The sequence below is a fragment of the Microcebus murinus genome, chromosome 14, assembly GCF_040939455.1.
Source record: "Microcebus murinus isolate Inina chromosome 14, M.murinus_Inina_mat1.0, whole genome shotgun sequence".
Taxonomy (NCBI): Eukaryota; Metazoa; Chordata; class Mammalia; order Primates; family Cheirogaleidae; genus Microcebus; species Microcebus murinus.
The window spans coordinates 70,412,221-70,430,558 of record NC_134117.1 but is presented as its reverse complement, the minus strand read 5'-3'; the positions used below and the strand labels follow the sequence as shown (position 1 = coordinate 70,430,558).

Below are 18,338 nucleotides of genomic sequence, written 5' to 3'. Positions count from 1 at the left end.
TCAGTTTTTTCAGATACCTCTTGGGAGGTAATTCAGTTGAGTACATATTTCATTCAACATACAGGGGATGGTTTTTCTCTTACTGTGATCTTTGGGAATAACAATAAACCAGATTCTCAACCCAGGTGAGTGGTTACTCTCCTACACTCGTTTAAAAGCAGCAATAGATTCCAAGATGAAATAAGAATTCCAGTTTTGCAGGGGAAAAAAAGTACCAACAATTGATGGTGTATTATGGCTTTTAGGTAGGAATGTTCTTTTAGGTATTTGAATAAAAGGCTCAGCTTATATATGGTGGCTGATTAAGGGTCTCTTAAGAGGCATGAGGTAATCATTAATTTTTATAGCTCATTCACAAGAAAATAGTATGACAGTTTGAAGAAATTTAAATAAAAGAAAATTTAAATCTCTATCAGACCTACAATATAAATTTGACTAAATTTCTACCCCCTCTTCCCATATTAACTTAAAGAAATCAAGGAGAAGCATTAAGATAATAATACTTTTTCCTTTAAGATTAGAAATTAGGGTGAACATACAATTACTGATTTTTCTCCCATAAAGCTCACTGTTGTATTGGCTCTCTCTAAATGCTGTAAATCTGCTTTTTATATTTATTTACTGTCTCCATATTGAAGTATAACAAATAACTTAAAAAAATTATCTATTTTTAATTGAAACAATTCATTTTCAAAATATAATGGAAGAATGACAATAGAATACATACTCAAAGGTCTATCACTATGTTCTTTTTTGGAGCATTGTATCTTTTTTTTTTTTATTTCGGCATATTATGGGGGTACAGATTTTAAGGTTTCAATAAATGCCCATTTCCCCCCCTGGAGCATTGTATCTTATCATACAATTTCAAACTGGAGGATAACTGAATAGTTTTTACCTCTGTTCCTCAGATAAAGATGCCAAGAAAGAAAAGGTAGGGATAAAATGTTTTACTCAAGACTAGGAAAATGAGACTGTAACAATTTCAAAAAGCAAGTATAAATTAATGAATAAAAATATCAGGACCAGGCCAAGTGCAGTGGCTCATGTCTGTAATCCTAGCACCTCTGGGAGGCCAAGGTAGGAAAGCTTGAGATCAGGAGTTCAATAATAGCCTGAGCAAGTGTGAGACCCCATCTCTACTAAAAATAGAAAAAATTAGCTGGGCATGGTAGTACGTATCTGTAGTCCCAGCTCCTTGGGAGGCTGAGGCAGGAGGATCACTTGAGCCCAGGAGTTCAAGGTTGCTGTGAGCTAGGCTGACTCCATTGGCACTCCAGCTTGGGCAATAGAGTGAGACTCTGTTTAAAAAAAAAACAATTGGGACTAATGCCCATGGAAGAGCAAAGTTATACCTGGGTAGTATCTAGTCTTCATCACAGACATTCATAGATGGGGGGAAAACTATCCTGTTATCCAGACTTCCCAAAACTAACCTGTGATAATAAGACATTCATTGTGATCCAGCACCTCAGTGAAGAGTCGTGAAACAATCAACTCAGGATTGATTAAAAAGCGGATTTCTTCTTGCACAAGTCCTGCACTAGTTACACCACCTCCAACGAAGCGATTTGCAAAATCCACCTATTTGGGAAAATGTGACATGTTAAATAATGGTCTAAAATTACTTACATATATGATAAAGAAGCAAACACCCTCTAAATTCTAATCTTCTATTCCTCTGCCATGAAAATCAATCCCCAAATTAGCCCATCCCAAGAAGGACAGATAACAGTTGCCTGTATTCTTTCATCTCATTGCAGTTAACATCCCTGCGTATTTCTTTGGATCCTAAAACTGTAAAAGGAACCTAGAAAATGAAGCTCTTAGGCAAAATAGTATGTATTATATGGATTCTTGTTTATAAACCTTATTTGTACCCCAAGGGCCACAAATCAAGAGAAGTCTTTTATCTGGGAAGGTTTCAAGGTCAATTCCCCGCACTCACTACTTAATTTCCCTTTAGGTATTTCATATGACTTTAATATATTATAACTTTCTTATATAATATGGCCATCAAACACTTGCCCTAAAGAACAAATAACTTTAAAAAATTATCTATTTTAATTGAAACAGATCATTTTCAAAATAAAATGGAAGACTGACAATAGAACGCATACTTAGAGGTATATAAATAGTAATTGACTGTTTGGGGGTAACCTTTTTCAATTTTATTGGAAGAATAAAGGAATAGAATATTTGTCTTTCTAAATTTAACTGCAAACCCCCAAATGTGTGAAAATTGCTATTTTTTAAAAATGTAGTAAAAGAAAGAAGGAAGAAAGAAAACCTAGTATTATAATGACAAAAATTCAACTAAATCAATATTTCCAACTTTGCTTGAAACTCTATATAAGCTTTATGTGAAGTACTTGATGGGATTACCAAGCTCCTACTAATACAGAGGAGCTACATACTCCTCAGGAGAAGGCAAACCCAACCTGCCAGCATTATTTCAGTTTGTCTTAACCTCACTAAGCACTACAATGTGTCCAACACTATGTCAGGCCCTATATGGCAATATGTAAGAAATGATGTCCATCTTTACTTTATTCTACCTGAGGAGCTGGATTACACACCTCCCCACAAAACTTGTGTACATACGTAGTCATACACACAAGAAAAAGAGAATTTACTAAGTACTGTAAGAGAGGGTTATACGCTTTCAAACTATTGTAAAATATAAGATTTCTTAAAACTTGTTCATGTTCTCTAAAGCGACTGATATTAAATGATAATCTGAAGACTATTTTACAAAATAATGAAATAGAATATCAATCTTTTGATATGTAAAAATATGTGAAAAGACAGAAATTAGTAGAAGGCAAGGTAGTCTTCTTTCATCATAGAAGAACTACCAGAAAATACAGAAATATACTACTGATAAGTTCTTAAAATGAGTTACCACAGAGAATTTGTATTTGAGTTTGTATTCTGGAGTACTAAAATCAATGCTAAAAACACAGATTGACTCTTTAGCTTATATAGAGTGCTAATTTTGGTGAAACTAGGCTGTTAATTAGAATTTGTTAGCTACTACATATAAGGTCTTTGGGCAAAGGGGCTTCATGGCTTAAACTGTTCAAATCAACAAATATTTATTCAACAAATACTGTGCTGGGAATCATGGGATACAAAGATGAATAAGACGTGTGTGGTTCCCAGCCTCACAGCATTTGCAATCTAGATGGGAGTCAGGCACATAAGCAGAATGATAAGTTGATTATTAAAGAACCTACAAGTATGTATTCGATATTTCCCAAATAATACAATTAACTAAAATTGGAACGTGGGAGGAGGTAGGGGAGCGTTACAAGAGGACGTGGCATTCAATCCAGACTTAGCTGACATGCAGGCGGAGGGAATAGCTATGCAAGGACATAGGGAAAAAACCAAATGTAAATTGCTGCATGAGGGAAATGGTAAACAGATTCCTCATGCCTACCTGCAACGCAGAGTACGTAGAAGGTGATGAGGTGGTTCTAGAGAATTGTTATGTACTTCTGAAGGTTCTGGGAAAGACTCAAGTAACAACTGAATCTGTGTTTTAGGAAGATAATTCAGGCTAGAGTTTAAAGAAAAAACTGGAAAAGTGTAAAATTAAAAGCAAAGAGCCTGGTTAGGTGACTACTAAATAGTTTAGACAAGCACTACTAGGGCTTCAAACAGGGCAGTGTTAAAGTAAAGGAAAGAGAGGAGACCCAGCAAAGAAATAAAATGCCCTGCACTTGAGAACTAGAGACTGGCTGAGTGCCTGTTAGTATAATGGCATTGTGAATACAAATGAGAAACAGACAAGGTTTGAGATCGGCCTAACTTAATTTTTACTGGAATAAGGTAATGTAACTAAAATAAAAGAATAAGCTCTATCCAACTTATGTAATGATCATGGAATACATTCAATGTACATGCTATTGTTCACTCTTTGAACAAAATTCCAACATTTATTACTTAAAAGGTATGCACAGAAATAAATATACTAAAGTAAGTAAGTCTCTAAAAGCAGAGGTCTTTTAGAAAACCAAAGTTTCCCCTACTTAAGAAAGTTCTTAATGAGAGGCTCTCTATAACAGGTGAAAAACCTGTTCCAGTACATGAAAACAAGCATATAAGTGCTTCTTTATTTTTAACCAGTCATTTTCCAAGTGTCATTACTTTAAAGCTACTTGTTCAGATTACTCATCTTCTGAATTATAACTTGATGAAAAGAGAGAAATGATAACACTCCTTAGAGAGGGTTTGTTGTTGTTGCCATTCAGCATAATGTAATTTATATTCTACACAAGGAGCTTTGTAGCATTGCAATACAATATTCACTGATCTCCTGGGGAGACCTGGCATGAGTATGGAGAACAATTAATAGTTAGAAGCCTTTATGGTATTCTTTTAATCTACCGAGGTCTCACATTTCATCTATAATATATTCCAGGCAAATGGGGGAGAATCCCAGTCTTGACTACTGTTAAATAATTCCTTATTAAATTGTATTGTAATAAAGGTCAGCATTCCTGTGGTGCTAACTAGCAATAGCTTTGTTCATGCGTGTTAAGAATCCCTCAGTGCATCCAAGACTTTAATGTAGGAAAGAACTTAATCAAGCAAAGAATGTGGGGGAAAGAATAATAGTTGTTTGAAACAATATTTAAACATATTTTAAAATTATATTTTTAAATAGAAGTATATGATTAAATACAGATTAAAGTATGTTTTGCTTTGTTTTGTGCCAAAGCTAAATACAGGACAAATATTAATTCAGTTATCCTAAGTGTTTTTATTTATACACTTAAATAACCACTGGGAGAAGGTGATTTAAAGCTAAACATGGTTTGTCCTTTTAAAGATTTTAATTACAAATATTTCCAAATAAAAACACCATTCTAAAAAGAATCTCAGTTTCATTGGTCATTTGCAACATATAATAAGTAGCCACACTCAGTCTAGTCATTTTATAATAAACATTAAATTATTCTAAGAAATCAGCCCATTTTCAGGCAACTGCTTTCTTTAGCTTCTGACCCAACATAAACATCAAAGAAGGAGCTAAGAAGAAAAATCAGCTATTACCAGTACAAATGGGATAGTGTACAAGCTACTGTCAAAGAAAACTAAGTTTACAATGCTCCTATAAATGGGATAAAGAACACAAAACACTAATATTTTGTCTCTGATTATTGAATTCAAAAAAACTACTACAAATCAAAAGATTAGGTTAGGTGTTACTACATTTTCAAGCTAAATACATGAGGTGTTTTGTTGACCCCTTTCTCCAAAAATACCTTTTAGAGGGGCGATAATGAGGATTGGGGGATGGACAGAATTACCTACTCTATAACAGGGAAAAGGACACTAGCAAGCACAGCTAGCTCATGTGCCTAAAATTGTTACACATGGGAGACAGGTCTTTCTAATCAATCAGATGCCTGCCTCCTAGACCTAAATAAGGTTGTGGGTGGCAGAAAAACAACTCAAGCTGGTCATCATTTGGGGCACAGCAAGTGTCTTTAAAGAAAAAGACCAAAACTGCCTGGTGAAAGCTTGTCAAGACTATACCCTGGGAACTTCCTCCACTGTCAACCTACAATCAATGTCTGAACCAAGAGGACTGATGTTGTCCAGATCTTGGGATTTTCTGTCAAAGGCTTTTTAAAGAAGCACATGTAAGAAACAGAGAGCATACACTGGCAAATAACATTACTGAGGCTGTCAAAGTGATCTGTTTGGTGTTTTTCTCCATTCTGCTATCATGCTTCTTTGTATTAAATCAGTTTAGGAGACAGTTTTTCAAATTTCTTGTGCTGTCAGAAGCTTGACAAGAGAAGGCCCTAAACACACAGACACTACTGAAGCTCACCTACCTGTAGCATGCCTCGGCCATTTCCTTCTATGGTACCTTCGTAAGTGACATGCAATCGCGTCAAGGATTTTTCACATCTACAATATAACAAGATATTCCCTTATTCATTTTTTAGTATATGTTTTCCAATTTTTAAAAATTCTATGAATTCTGAAACTCAAGCTAGAACCATCTCAGATCCCTTATTCTTTTTTAATGACGAGTAATTCACTACAGACAAATCTGCAAATATAGATAACTATAAAAAAATCAAAACCACCCCTAATCTCAAAAGCCATAAACAGATACCCATTATTAATATTTTTGATATTGTCCTCCAAAACTTTTTCTTATTCAAATATATAAATATACATATTTAAATCAAAATGAGACAACATACTATTTGAAACCTGCTCTTCCTGTAAATAATATCAAAGTTTCTCTTCTTTAAAACAGTTGAAAAACTTAAAATACAGAAAAATTAACATCTATGAAATTTTATTATGCTATAGTTGCAACTTGAGGAAAAATATAGAAAAACTGGCAATAAATCATATATGACTGTCAGATGGGCTCTATTTTCACTAGTTTGATAACTATGTGTATGTGTCAGCAGCATGTGTCTTAATGAAAACACATGTCATAGAAATTTTGAACTACAGTATTTTTATATGAATATGGTTGACAAATGAACCTAATACCTGTAAGGCATTTTGAAGGTACAATTAGTTTCTTTCCTTTTCACTATGGTCACTGAGGTATATACCTGGTTTAGATGATATTAAAATCCAATTTTATCATATTAATAGTATTTTATAGCATTTTTTCCTTACTGAATTTTTCTCCTGATCACTTACTGAATAAAAAATATAAATTGTAATAAATGTAACAGATGAGATTCAAACTCCTAAGGGTGGCAATAACTTTATTTTTGTGGGGGAGGTAATTATATTTTTAAAAAATAATTTAGGAGGCTAGCTGGCAAGGCACTATTTACTCAGGTTCACTTGCTTCCTTCTTTCTTGGTTTCAATGACTCCAAATACATTTCTGGCAAAATGCCAGCCCAAGAGACTGATAACCTTAAACTCAAGGTAATTCTATATAGGTTCTGTTCCAAGAGCTTTATTTATATTAATTCATTTAGTACTCATAACAACCCTATTACTATCTCCTTTTATAAATGGGAAAACAGAGCACGAAACATTTAAATAACCTGCCCATGGCTAGTAAATAAAGTAGCAAAAATTTATTTGAACCTAGGTAGCCTAATTCAGTGGCTCAAGCTCTTAACCAATATGCTATATTTCTAGAAAAATTACTTTCCCAAAATTTGATTTTTTTTTAACATTCTTTTTTTGGGTCCTACTTTCCCAGTCATTTTATTCAGAGGGAGACCACCTGTGAGGATACTACTGAAAAGATAAAGAAATATAATACAAAAATCTCTGGGCTGTCAGTCAAAACTTCAAAACAGAAATTCCATCTGTTGTCATCTATTCTCCATACTGAAGTTGGCAACTTTATAGTACAGTTCTCAATAAAATTATGAAATTGCTAGAAACTTTTTGTTTTGAAACATCCTCCAACTTCCCAATAGATCTCCCTTTCCAGTCCCAGCAAATCCTCTACATCCCTACATCAGGAATCAAAAACACAGACAATTCTGGCTCTGTGATTAAGCCTGGCTAAGATATTCACTGATAATCAAAAGGTTAACTACAACATAACAGAGACTTGGAATTTCAGAAAAGCCTCTATGTTCCTGGCACCCATTTGGCCCCTTACTCTTGGGAACACCAACAATCATCTCTTCTTCAGCCTCCCTCCTTAAGTGAATGCATGTCTCTGGTTCTATGGAGTCTGGGAGATTGATTTTAATTACATTCTCCAACTCATTTATGAAGCAGCTAAAACAAAAAAGAGATTAATGAAATAAAAATAAGTTAGACAAGGTATCCAGTTAAATTCTGCCTATCAAAGTTAAGGGAACAATCTTGGTCTTATTAGGGGCAAAATTACTGCATCTCATTGACACAGCAGCCTTGGTAGTCTCTCCCACATGGTGACATACAAATGGGTGTTCTTTCATATTAGTGTCAAATGAATATCAGATGCAGAGTAGAGATCCTGGCTCAATTAAAAATAAGCTCTATAGACCAGCAGTTACTTGTTAAAGAAAAAAAAAAAAAAAAAAAAAAAGCTCTTGGAATGACCCATAAAATCTACACCAAAGTGATATGAACAAAACATATACATTCCTGTTAGAAACTAATAGAAGAGCACAGAAAAACAATCCACTATACTCTGGTTGGGCCAGATAACATAGCAGAATGTTACTTTTAGTTTTAGGCACCATATTTTAAGAAGGACAAATGAATAGGAGTATGTCAAGAGCAGAGATAAAGGAAGAACGAGGTAGGTAGAAGGGAGGCAGAAGACAGACATTTTCAATGAATGAAACTGTGTGATAAACAACTGATGATGAAACAGACTATGGTGAAACAGTGAATTTCCCATCCCTGAAGCTGTCCAGTCTCCATCTGTTGCAGGTATTACAGAGCCAACTGATATTTTTAGTAGGCAGCTGGGCCAGATGACTTCCAGGGGCCCCTTTCATCTTTAATATGCCATGACTCCAAAATGCTGTACATGTTCTCTTCCTTTTCAATTTTCTTTCTCTCTCTCTTCAGAGATCAATTTTTTTTCTCTCTCTCTTCAGGTTGCTTAACCTTTTATCTACTTCCCTCTATTAATAATCATCTCAACTATGCAATCAGCCTCCTGAAGTAAGTTTCCTTTTCTTTCACCTCACAAACATCTTTGATGGATGAAAACACCATGGGAAAGCCACCTAAGCAGATATGCCTTCAAGTTAACTTCCCTTAAGAGTTATTTCCCTTCGTCACTAATTCCAAACAAAACAATTTACAAACTAGTATCAAAATAATTAGAAAGTGAAAATGGGAGGCATTGGTAACATGAACACACACCCAAAATATGTATTTAATATGCCTGATCATGTCCTCGTGTATATCTAAGAAGTTATTCACATTTCTTTAATTGCATTGGGCATTTACTCTAGATGAGGAAATGTATTAACTACTTCAGGACACTAAGGATCTTACAAATCTGAATTAACTAAGTTTTGTTATTATTCTCCTTGATATTTTCTGCTAAATAAGAAAAAAACCCAGTAAATTAGCAATTTCCACATAATCTACATATAGTATATATGGACTGCCAAACTTCAAAATTCTTGTCACTCAAATTTTAGACAACTACTGTTTACATTTTAGCCTAATAAGAAGATTTTTCTCAATCTTGTTCTTCAGAAAGAAAAGCTATAAAATAAAAATACTAACAAAAAAAGAGGGTAAAGAGAAACATTTAAATACTGGTGTTCCATTTAATAGTAGTGTCTCTTCACACACAAAACTCCTTAATTCTAAATGGGACTTCGTTTCGGAAGACAAAACTAAGACAAAATGGTAGAAGTTAAGGGTTGTAGACTTTGATTTAAAAAGCATGACCTTTCTAACAATGAGAACTATCAATGGATCATTTATGAGAAGAAACTCCCTGGCACTAGAACAATTAGAGGTTGAGAAACAAACCATCTGTGCAGGGGCTGTAAAAGAGAATCTTCTCATGGTAAAAGAGTCCTAATTTTAAGGGCCTGGGATTATTTTTATTATTATTACCTTTCCCATTCTGGAAAATCTTCAAGACTCTGTCTTGTAAATGTCACCAACCCAGTAGGTTCTACAAAAGCAATAAAAGAAAAACACACCCAAAATAAGTTTCAATTTTGAAAAGATTACATATACATTCCGTAAAAGAATGGGTCTAACAATGGCTATAAAATTAATTATGTTATATTATAAAATTGGGAAATACCAACCCTAATGTTGAAATACAATAAAATATTGATTTAAAATAATACTATCCTAGCAGGGCATGGTGGCTCACGCCTGTAATCCTAGCACTCTGGGCGGCCGAGGAGGGAGGACTGCTCGAGGTCAAGAGTTCAAAATCAGCCTGGGCAAGGGCGAAACCCCGTCTCTACTATAAATAGAAAGAAATTAATTGGCCAACTAATATATATAGAAAAAAATTAGCCAGGCATGGTGGTGCATGCCTGTAGTCCCAGCTACTCAGGAGGTTGAGGCAGAAGGATTGCTTGAGCCCAGGAGTTTGAGCTTGCTGTGAGGTAGGCTGACGCCACGGCACTCACTCTAGCCTGGGCAACAAAGTGAGACTCTGTCTCAAAAAAAATAAATAAATAAATAAAATAAAACAAAACTATCCTTTCATTAGAACTCCTAAAAAATAATAAGACCTCACTAAACAAACTATACAAATAACAGCACAACAGTAGGATCTGAGTGCTAATACTTCCTGGCAAAGTTTTAAAAACTGCATATATAATACTTTTTATTAAAAAAGGATGCATGGCCGGGCGCTGTGGCTCACGCCTGTAATCCTAGCTCTTGGGAGGCCGAGGCGGGCGGATTGCTCAAGGTCAGGAGTTCGAAACCAGCCTGAGCAAGAGCGAGACCCCGTCTCTACTATAAATAGAAAGAAATTAATTGGCCAACTGATATATATATAAAAAATTAGCCGGGCATGGTGGCGCATGCCTGTAGTCCCAGCTACCCGGGAGGCTGAGGCAGAAGGATCACTCGAGCCCAGGAGTTTGAGGTTGCTGTGAGCTAGGCTGACGCCACGGCACTCACTCTAGCCTGGGCAACAAAGCGAGACTCTGTCTCAAAAAAAAAAAAAAAAAAAAAAAAAAAGGATGCATAATTGGTACAGCTTATGCAATAAAGACAAAACTGAATTCCAATTTTTAGGTCTTTTACAAAGGAAAGCCTTAACCCTACACTCAAAAGACTGGTGAACAGACAGACACATATTTACGTGTTCTGTGGTAAAGTAAAATGTCTAAGATTAAAAAAGAAATCATTGGCATGTTCTTTGGAGTTAGCACAGCTTGGATGATGGTTCCCCTTATTAGTAGGCGGCTTGGCTAGAGGAATTACTGTGTTCTAGAGTTTAGAAAAGAAAGATGACACATTTTTCAAGGAGTAAGAGATTTGAGAGGATCAAAATGAAACACCATTAATGCAGTCAATAATTTTAGAGGTTTTTTTTAAATTTAATTTTTAAAAGCTAGTGACAAAAGCTTTAAACAAGTAAATCAGCTGGCCAGAAGTAATCTGTCTGATTCAAATCAAAGAACTAAAAAGGCCATGCCATTTCTGTTTTCTTCTGTTAAAAAATTAAAAATGAAAAAAGGTCTTAAGCAAAGAGAGATGTCAGGAAGTATTAGTGATAATGGTGTAAAGCCCAATGAAAGCCTGGGAATCATTTCAATCCGACGGACAATTCCACATTTCTTTTCTGTCAGTCACAAGCAGTAACAACTCAAAAATCATATGGAGCAGTTGTCATAGAAAACAAATATTTTTGTTAACATGAGCCTTAAAATGTTCTTTAGATATCTAACCTTAAGTGAAATAGCATATTTGAAACTCAAAAGAGGTCAAATAATTCAAATATTAAACAAGCAACTCTATTAATAGGTAACTAAAGTCTATATCTTCATCCAGTAACTGAGCAGAAGTAAAAACATTAAATGTCCTTCATATATACTAACAGAGGCCAAGAGAAATTCATAACTCCATTGTCAAAGCAAGAGAAAAGGCAAGAAGAACATGGTTTTTTAGATATAATTATTAACAAAAAATGCCTTGAGAACATTAGCTCTCCTTGAGAACATTAGCTCTCTTCCAAAAGAAGGCACCTCTTACCTCAGAACAAGGTACTTTGTTAATCAACTATTTCCCATAATAAAATCATAATATATACTACATATGGATCATCAATTTTTAAATACTTAATCTATGAGATGCTTTATCTTAAACTATATCAAAAATAATTTAATTCAGAAGACTCTCTAAAATATTTTACTCTCAAGATCCTCACCACAAATATAAAACATAGATGTTTAACAATACTGAAAAGTTGGTCCTAAAATTATATTTTACCAATTCTAAAAAGCATGTTTTTTTCACGTATTAAATTTCTGAAATACAACTTTTGGAATAATAGAGGTATCTTGCCATGAGTTCTAGATGTAAGTTGAATTTTCCCAGAGAAGATGTGAATCTGCTTCTGCTGTCATCAGGGAGCACAACTGACCCGAGACCATTTGAATTAAATCCTCTGCTGCAGGCATTTGTGGACCATACTGGTGGTATGACTCCAGGTCTGAAACTTGGGGTTTGTGGTTCAAATTCTCAGAGATTTTTCCCCCCTTGCTTCAAGGTTAAGGACTTGTAAGTTTCTTTATTGTTATTGTCCCTTTTCTTCCCAGCCAGGTTAATTTGTCATTTATCTTTAGACTAGGCATACAGACCTTTGATGGACCAGCTTTGTGCAAGAGGTCCCCTATTAGATTTCTCGTCCCGAGTGTTTTTTCTTTCTTACAGGTATATAATGTAACAACACATTTTACCATCTATGATATCTCAGATTTGCTGAAATATGAATGACACTTAAAATAAGTTTTTGAAGTCTCTAGTCAATAGGCTCCAGAACTTCCATACAACTAATCATTAAACTGCAAACCTCTTTTATTTTTTTTGGTATTCCTCCTTAAGTTGTTAGTTCTACATCATGAAAACCTAGAGCAATGTTGTACTATATTTCTACAAAGAACTAAACTACCACATATAGTGAAAAAGTCAGAAAATAAAATGTCTAATTACAATTTATTTCTTCAATTTAATTCCCAATATTTATGATGGCTTATGCATTTCTGGTTGAAAAAACAAACTTTTAGCTTTTTCTTCAAAGTATTTGAAATCCTAAAAACTTAGACAAGTTAGCTTTCAAAGAAGACATACATGATTGAACTCCCAAGACAAAAAAGTAAACTCTGAATTACTTAGTTATAATAAGTCTATTTAGATCTAGAATAGCCAAAAAAGAAAATAGTCATCTTTTTAACAAATCATAAATTCTAATTTGATTTTATGTCTGAAAGATTTATAGGCCTGAAAGATTCTGTGTTTTCTTTTTAACATTTCATTCAGTACAGGACGTAAAACTGAAATTCAACAAGCTAAGAGATAAATAATCCCCTATCAAAAAAGCATGTTATTTTCCCCTTACATACCAAACTCCTGATAATTGATTTCTTTCCAAAAATTTAACAATGTCCAACAGTAGTACATTCAACGGGGAAGATACCAAGTACATTGCAACACAAGAAGATTAAAAGAAAAAAATGACCTTAAAATGATTCAAGGACATGTTTAAGACAATCCCACAGCTGGATGACCAGAACTGAAAAGAATTCATTTCACTTGACCAGGCTGACCTGGCCTACTTAGGACAAGGAAATTTTTGAGTAGTTTCCTTTAAAATTAGTAGGTAGCAAAGGCTACCCACTGACAATAGCTAACATTTTTTATACATATATCTTCTTGTTTAATATCTGTAACTCCATATCAGAAAGAGTGAGTCTTGAAAAAAAAAAAAAATATCTGTAACTCCCATATGAGGTAATTATCATTATTATTTTATTTCACAGATGATAAAACTGAAGTTCAGAGGTGTTAAGAAACTTGACCATTCAGCTCCTGAGATATGGGTAACAATAACAACCAGTCTGTTATCAGCTGGTCACGATTGCCTCAGGTGCTGCTATTAGGTCTAGGAAGGAAAGATGGTTAAAGTCTAACAAAGGAAGACAGACACAGGTAAACAGTCAGTACAACACAGTTTCACAAGAACTTTACAAAGGGCTCAGGGGGATACAAAAGAGAGGAATGGGTAGGAAAATAATGCATTAGTTGACCTATGCAAATAAACTGGTAAATGCTTCTTTAAATAAAGAACATCCAAAATGTATTTCCTGGTCAACATACTTTCATTTGAAAGTATTAATTCACTGTTTTCATTCATGAAGATCCTTTGATGTATATTGCAGCTTTAAGAGAATATGGGTCTGATTTCAGAGTATATAAAACCCCCACAACACACATTCACAGCACACACTTATATATATATATATATATATATATACATACACACACAACATACGTATAAAATATAGGTTATAATATCAAAATATTACTGTTTCAATGTGATTTGGGCAGGAAAGTTTGCTTTAAACTCAAAATGTTTCACACATATCACTTGATTTGAACTATTTCCATCAGCAAGAAAAATTACAGTAAGAATGAAGGGAATTTACTTTTCTCTGTGACTCTTCTAAAGTAGCAGAAGAGAGTTTTAAGTTTCTCTGGTTTCCTTGATGAACGTCCTTCAAACAACCTGAAAGAGACCAAAAACAAAAGAGGGAGAAGGATGATTTTAAATGCCTTAACGATTCACAAAACAGTAAATCTATATTGCTACCAAGTAATAAAAAGAAATAAGTTTTCTCCAAGGCAGGCCAGGCGCAGTGGCTCACGCCTGTAATTCTGGCAGTCTGGGAGGCTAAGGCAGGAGGATTGCTCGAGGTCAGGAGTTCAAGACCAGCCTGAGCAAGAGCAAGATGCTGTCTCTGCTAAAAACAGAAAGACATTAGCTGGACAACTAAAAATATATAGAAAAAAATCAGCTGGGCATGGTGGCGCATACCTGTAGCCCCAGCTACTCGGGAGGCTGAAGCAGCAGGATTGCTTGAGCCCAGGAGTTTGAGGTTGCTGTGAGCTAGGCTGATGCCACGGCACTCTAGCTTGGGCCACAGAGCAAGGACTCTGTCTCCAAAAAAACAAAAAAATTTCTCCAAGGAAATTCTGTAATTATAGAGAACTGGAAAACTGGTTTGGAGTCAAATGGCATGTGGTGAGGACTGAAAGCAACTAGAACCATGCTTCTTCAAGGCTGTTCAAGTCAGACGGCACTTGCGACCTCCTACATTTCTCCAATCCATCTTCCTCCAGAGAGAAGGTACCATTTAGTCCTCCAAAGTCAATTAGGGTCAATCAGTTAATGCATAGTTACTTTCCTGAAGGCAAATATCATTCATTCATTCATTCATTCATTCATTTATTTTCGAGACAGAGTCTCGCTTTGTTGCCCAGGCTAGAGTGAGTGCCGTGGTGTCAGCCTAGCTCACAGCAACCTCAAACTCCTGGGCTCAAGCAATCCTGCTGCCTCAGCCTCCCGAGTAGCTGGGACTACAGGCATGCGCCACCATGCCCGGCTAATTTTTTCTATATATATATTAGTTGGCTAATTAATTTCTTTCTATTTATAGTAGAGACGGGGTCTCGCTCTTGCTCAGGCTGGTTTTGAACTCCTGACCTGGAGCAATCCTCCCACCTCAGCCTCCCAGAGTGCTAGGATTACAGGCATGAGCTACTGTGCCCGGCCAGCAAATATCATTTATAATTCATAATGTTACTAAGTAGTTAAATAACTGAACAAAAATGGTATCTGAAAAAAAAATCCACATCTGAGCGTTTGTGATGGGGAGGATAGGGGAAGAGACACAGGTGGGTTTGAGAGCAGATATTAGGGGCTGAGTAGTCCTTGGTAATCAAACAAATAGAGTCTATTATGGACTGAATGTTTATGTCTTCCCAAAATTTGGGAAGCCCTAACCCCAGTGCCCCTGGAATTAGAGATAGGGCCTGTGAGGAGGTGGTAAAAGTTAAATAAGGTCACAAGGGTGGGGCCCTAATCCAATAGGATTGGTGTCCTTATAAGATGAGGAAGAGACACCAGAGCTCACACAGCAAGAAGGCAGCTGTCTACAAACCAAAAAGAGAGCCCTCACCAGGAAGTGAATCAGTAGCACCTTGATCTGGGATTTCTAGCTTCCAGAACTGTGAGAAAATAAATTTCTGTTGTTTAAGCTACCTGGACTATGGTATTTTGTTATGGCAACTTGAGCTAACTAATACAGACCTTTTGCATGGTAACCAAAGCAGTGCTTACCCTTTGTCATCTAGTTTCCAGCACTTGCATTACTTAATTCAATTTTCTTTGAAACAATGTGGCATTGTTATTGGTAACATATAATTCAATTTATCCTGAGAAAAGAAAAGCAGGGCTTTGGAAGCATATGACCTGAGCAAGTGGTTCACCAAAAGATTTCTAACACAAAAGATTTCTAACACAAAAAGATTTGCTTTGGGGCTCAAGATCTAGCTTTCCAAAGGCATTTAAAAACTATAGAGATTCAGTGGCTATAAATGATGAGGTACTATTCATTTGCCTCTAGTCATGTACTCTGACTTTAAAACCAGAAATCTTTCAAGTAAAAGTCCACTTAAGTAAGTGCTGGAATGGGTTACATTTTTCATGATTAGAAGAGCAAGCTTATATAACTATGCAGAAAGGGAACAGTTAATTCTATGAGAAAATCCTACTGAGCGACTGAAATAAATTAGGAAAAGGGAAGGAAATGCAGGTTTCAAGTGATTCTGTTTTTAATTACCTGAAATCTGTATTCAGGGTTAACTTCTGGAAAAACAATTAATGTATTTATTTTCTAAATTTTGCAATACTTATTTCTGAAAAAGAACACTAATGTAGGATATTATTTTAACCAAATCTAAAATCTAATCTTTTTTCAAAAATAGTTTACGAGTACCTGTGATAATTTTTACTCATTTAAAAGAACTTATCTTTCTAAATTATTTAATACATATACTCTTGTAATCCAGCTGCCAGATGAAAGAAAGGCTCTTTGAGAGTGCAGGTTTCAGCTTGATTTCTTCTGCAATATGTTAACCGGAATAGAGTTTATTTAAATCAAAATGATAGTCAAAATGAAGAAGCTATTTGGCAGTTTAATTAAACATCCTGTATCAATAAATATGATTTACTAAATGAATACCTTGGGCACCACTGCAAAATCCCTTTCTAGGCTCAGTACTTAGAGGGAAGCCATATGAATACAAAAGCAGATACCACCTTTTTCTAGAGATGAACTGATATAGTATACAATTCAATTAAGGGGGAAAAGTTCTTATTCAATAGAATTATTGCATAGTGAGAAGAAAATGACTGTTGCCCTTAAGAAATAATTCCCCAAAACACAGAAAAAAAAGCATCCCTAGCTTCTATATGTGGTCATCTGTTTGTAAAATCACATAAAAGTTTACATATTTCATAACCACGACAAATTATTACTTTTGGGAGCCTTTTAGGACTACAGATTTATTACCCTGGCAATACAGACTTTCCTGGAAGATTATATGGCTGTTATTATCACCCACTACAAATGAGCACCATTGCTTATTTTGCAGGTCCAAACCTTAAAGGCACAAATAAGCAAAATCTCTATGTACTCTGTTTATTTGTTGCTCCAAGCCTAATTTCAGATCACTGTGTAACCAAATACAATTTCCCATCTTCTGAAAGATTAAGGAAGTGAGGGGAATGTTGTGGGGGAGGGGGCAGAAGTGGAGATAAAGTTAGGGAGATGAAGCAAGTTTATAACCCTTGTGACAATTCTTAGACTTGGCTGTCATGAAATTTTAAAGTAATATGTATAGCCACCCAAATAAAGTGAATTGTCCTGGCATGTAAGCCAGTAAGAATAACAGAAATACACAGGCAAAGACCATAAATTAAAGTTATCACAAAAGTGGCCGGTCATGGTGGCTCATGCCTGTAATCCTAGCATTCTGGGAGGCCGAGGTGGGCAGATAACGCCGCAAGGTCAGGAGTTTGAAACCAGGCTGACCAAGAGTGAAACCCCATCTCTATTAAAAATAGAAAGAAATTAATTGGCCAACTAAAAATATATATAAAAAATTAGCCAGGCATGGTGGCGCATGCCTGTAGTCCCAGCTGCTCAGGAGGCTGAGGCAGAAGGATTGTGTGAGCCCAGGAGCTGGAGGTTGCTGTGAGCTAGGCTGATGCCAGGGCACTCTAGCCTGGGCAACACAGTGAGACTCTGTCTCAAAAAAAAAATTACCATAAGATTGATGGTCAATTTGAAGGACAATGTTGGCAGATGAGGAGGTGGACAAAGGGACTAAGGATAGAGCCCCAAAAAAGGGTGGGAATACAGAAAAGTGGGGCAGGGAAGATAGAAAGGAGAGGATGACAGAAATGGGGCTGGAAACAAGAGGAGGGTACGAGAGACAGATACACAGAAAGACTCAGAAAGACACAGAGACAGAGGCTCAGAGAGTGAGACCTCATAATAATTAAGCATCATCCCATTTTTTTTTAAAACTTCCCAATACCTTTCTTTTTTAATTTAGATTTTTCAGGTCCTGAGTATGTATATTTGAAGACATATTTTGAGACAGCAGTGTGCATGTCAATATGCACATAAACCAGGCCATAATAACCCCTCTGCATGTAGGGAAGACACTTTGGCATTTAATTGAATGATAATTACAGATTAAAGAAAGCAAACAGAAAAAGCCAGTCAGGCAACCTCTCTTTGTTCTAAGCAAAACTGTTTGTATTTTCAAGGGAAGAAGTCAATCAAGGGTCAGATACTTATTAACTAGTGTTTT

The 18,338-nt window shown here is 35.5% G+C and overlaps 1 protein-coding gene across 4 annotated transcripts in view; it reads right to left on the bottom strand.

The window, feature by feature from the left end:
* LOC142860945 (poly(ADP-ribose) glycohydrolase) overlaps nt 1-18,338 on the bottom strand; it is a 127,281-nt gene that overhangs the window by 41,707 nt on the left and 67,236 nt on the right. For all 4 annotated transcript variants that reach the window (XM_076010216.1, XM_012744593.3, XM_012744594.2 and 1 more), the window contains 4 exons: nt 14,102-14,181; nt 9,537-9,597; nt 5,856-5,931; nt 1,437-1,584 (listed from right to left, as the gene is read on the bottom strand). In XM_076010216.1, the coding sequence (XP_075866331.1) occupies nt 1,437-1,584; nt 5,856-5,931; nt 9,537-9,597; nt 14,102-14,181 (365 nt within the window). The remainder of the gene's footprint in view (nt 1-1,436; nt 1,585-5,855; nt 5,932-9,536; nt 9,598-14,101; nt 14,182-18,338) is intronic.